This window comes from Nestor notabilis, unplaced genomic scaffold, assembly GCF_000696875.1.
Source record: "Nestor notabilis isolate BGI_N333 unplaced genomic scaffold, ASM69687v1 scaffold700, whole genome shotgun sequence".
NCBI classification, from domain to species: domain Eukaryota; kingdom Metazoa; phylum Chordata; class Aves; order Psittaciformes; family Psittacidae; genus Nestor; species Nestor notabilis.
Window position 1 is genome coordinate 32,113 of NW_009911349.1, and position 594 is coordinate 32,706.

General features: G+C 59.6%; 1 protein-coding gene across 1 annotated transcript in view; it reads left to right on the top strand.

The window, feature by feature from the left end:
• The window catches only part of MAP2K6 (mitogen-activated protein kinase kinase 6), a gene marked incomplete at its 5' end in the record, with an annotated part of 16,267 nt that overhangs the window by 9,335 nt on the left and 6,338 nt on the right, over positions 1–594 (top strand). The window contains one exon of the mRNA XM_010014167.1: positions 3–49. Within this exon, the coding sequence (XP_010012469.1) occupies positions 3–49 (47 nt within the window). The remainder of the gene's footprint in view (positions 1–2; positions 50–594) is intronic.

The following is a 594-nucleotide window of genomic DNA, read 5'->3' on the forward strand; positions in this document are numbered from 1 at the left end:
TCCCGGCGGAGAAGTTCTCAGCGGAGTTCGTCGATTTTACCTCGCAATGGTAAAGTATTCCCTTGGCCTCATCCAGCCTGGCCCTGTGCTCCTCCACCAGGCTGTGGGGAGGATGAGGAGGGCAGTGCCTCCTCCTGCATCCCTGTCCCCACAGGCATCTCTTTAGGGTACAACCCAAGGTTTTGATCAGAACATCCTCCCCAGGGGAAGGGATGGACCTTCACGTCCTCACTGAGCCATGAGGGGCAGGCTGGGGCTTGGTGCTGTGCCTTTGAGGGAGCACTGGTGATGGTGGTTGTGGACACGTTCCCTGCTTGAGGTGGTGAAGGACTGGCCTGGGGGGACATACACAGGAGGAAGGGGTTTAGGAGACTTTCTCAGTCTGATTGCCATCAACAGCATGGGGTGTCTGTGGCCAGGCACAGGCAGTGAGGGCACAGAGGTCTGATGGACCCCTCACGTCCAATGGCTGGCACGGGGACAGCAGCAGGACACAGAATGGCTGCATCCTCCTGCTCCCATGGGATATACAGCCCTGAGGGCAGAGTTAGCCCCATGGTGGCCCCTGTCAGCAGCGACCAGCAGCAGCCAGCC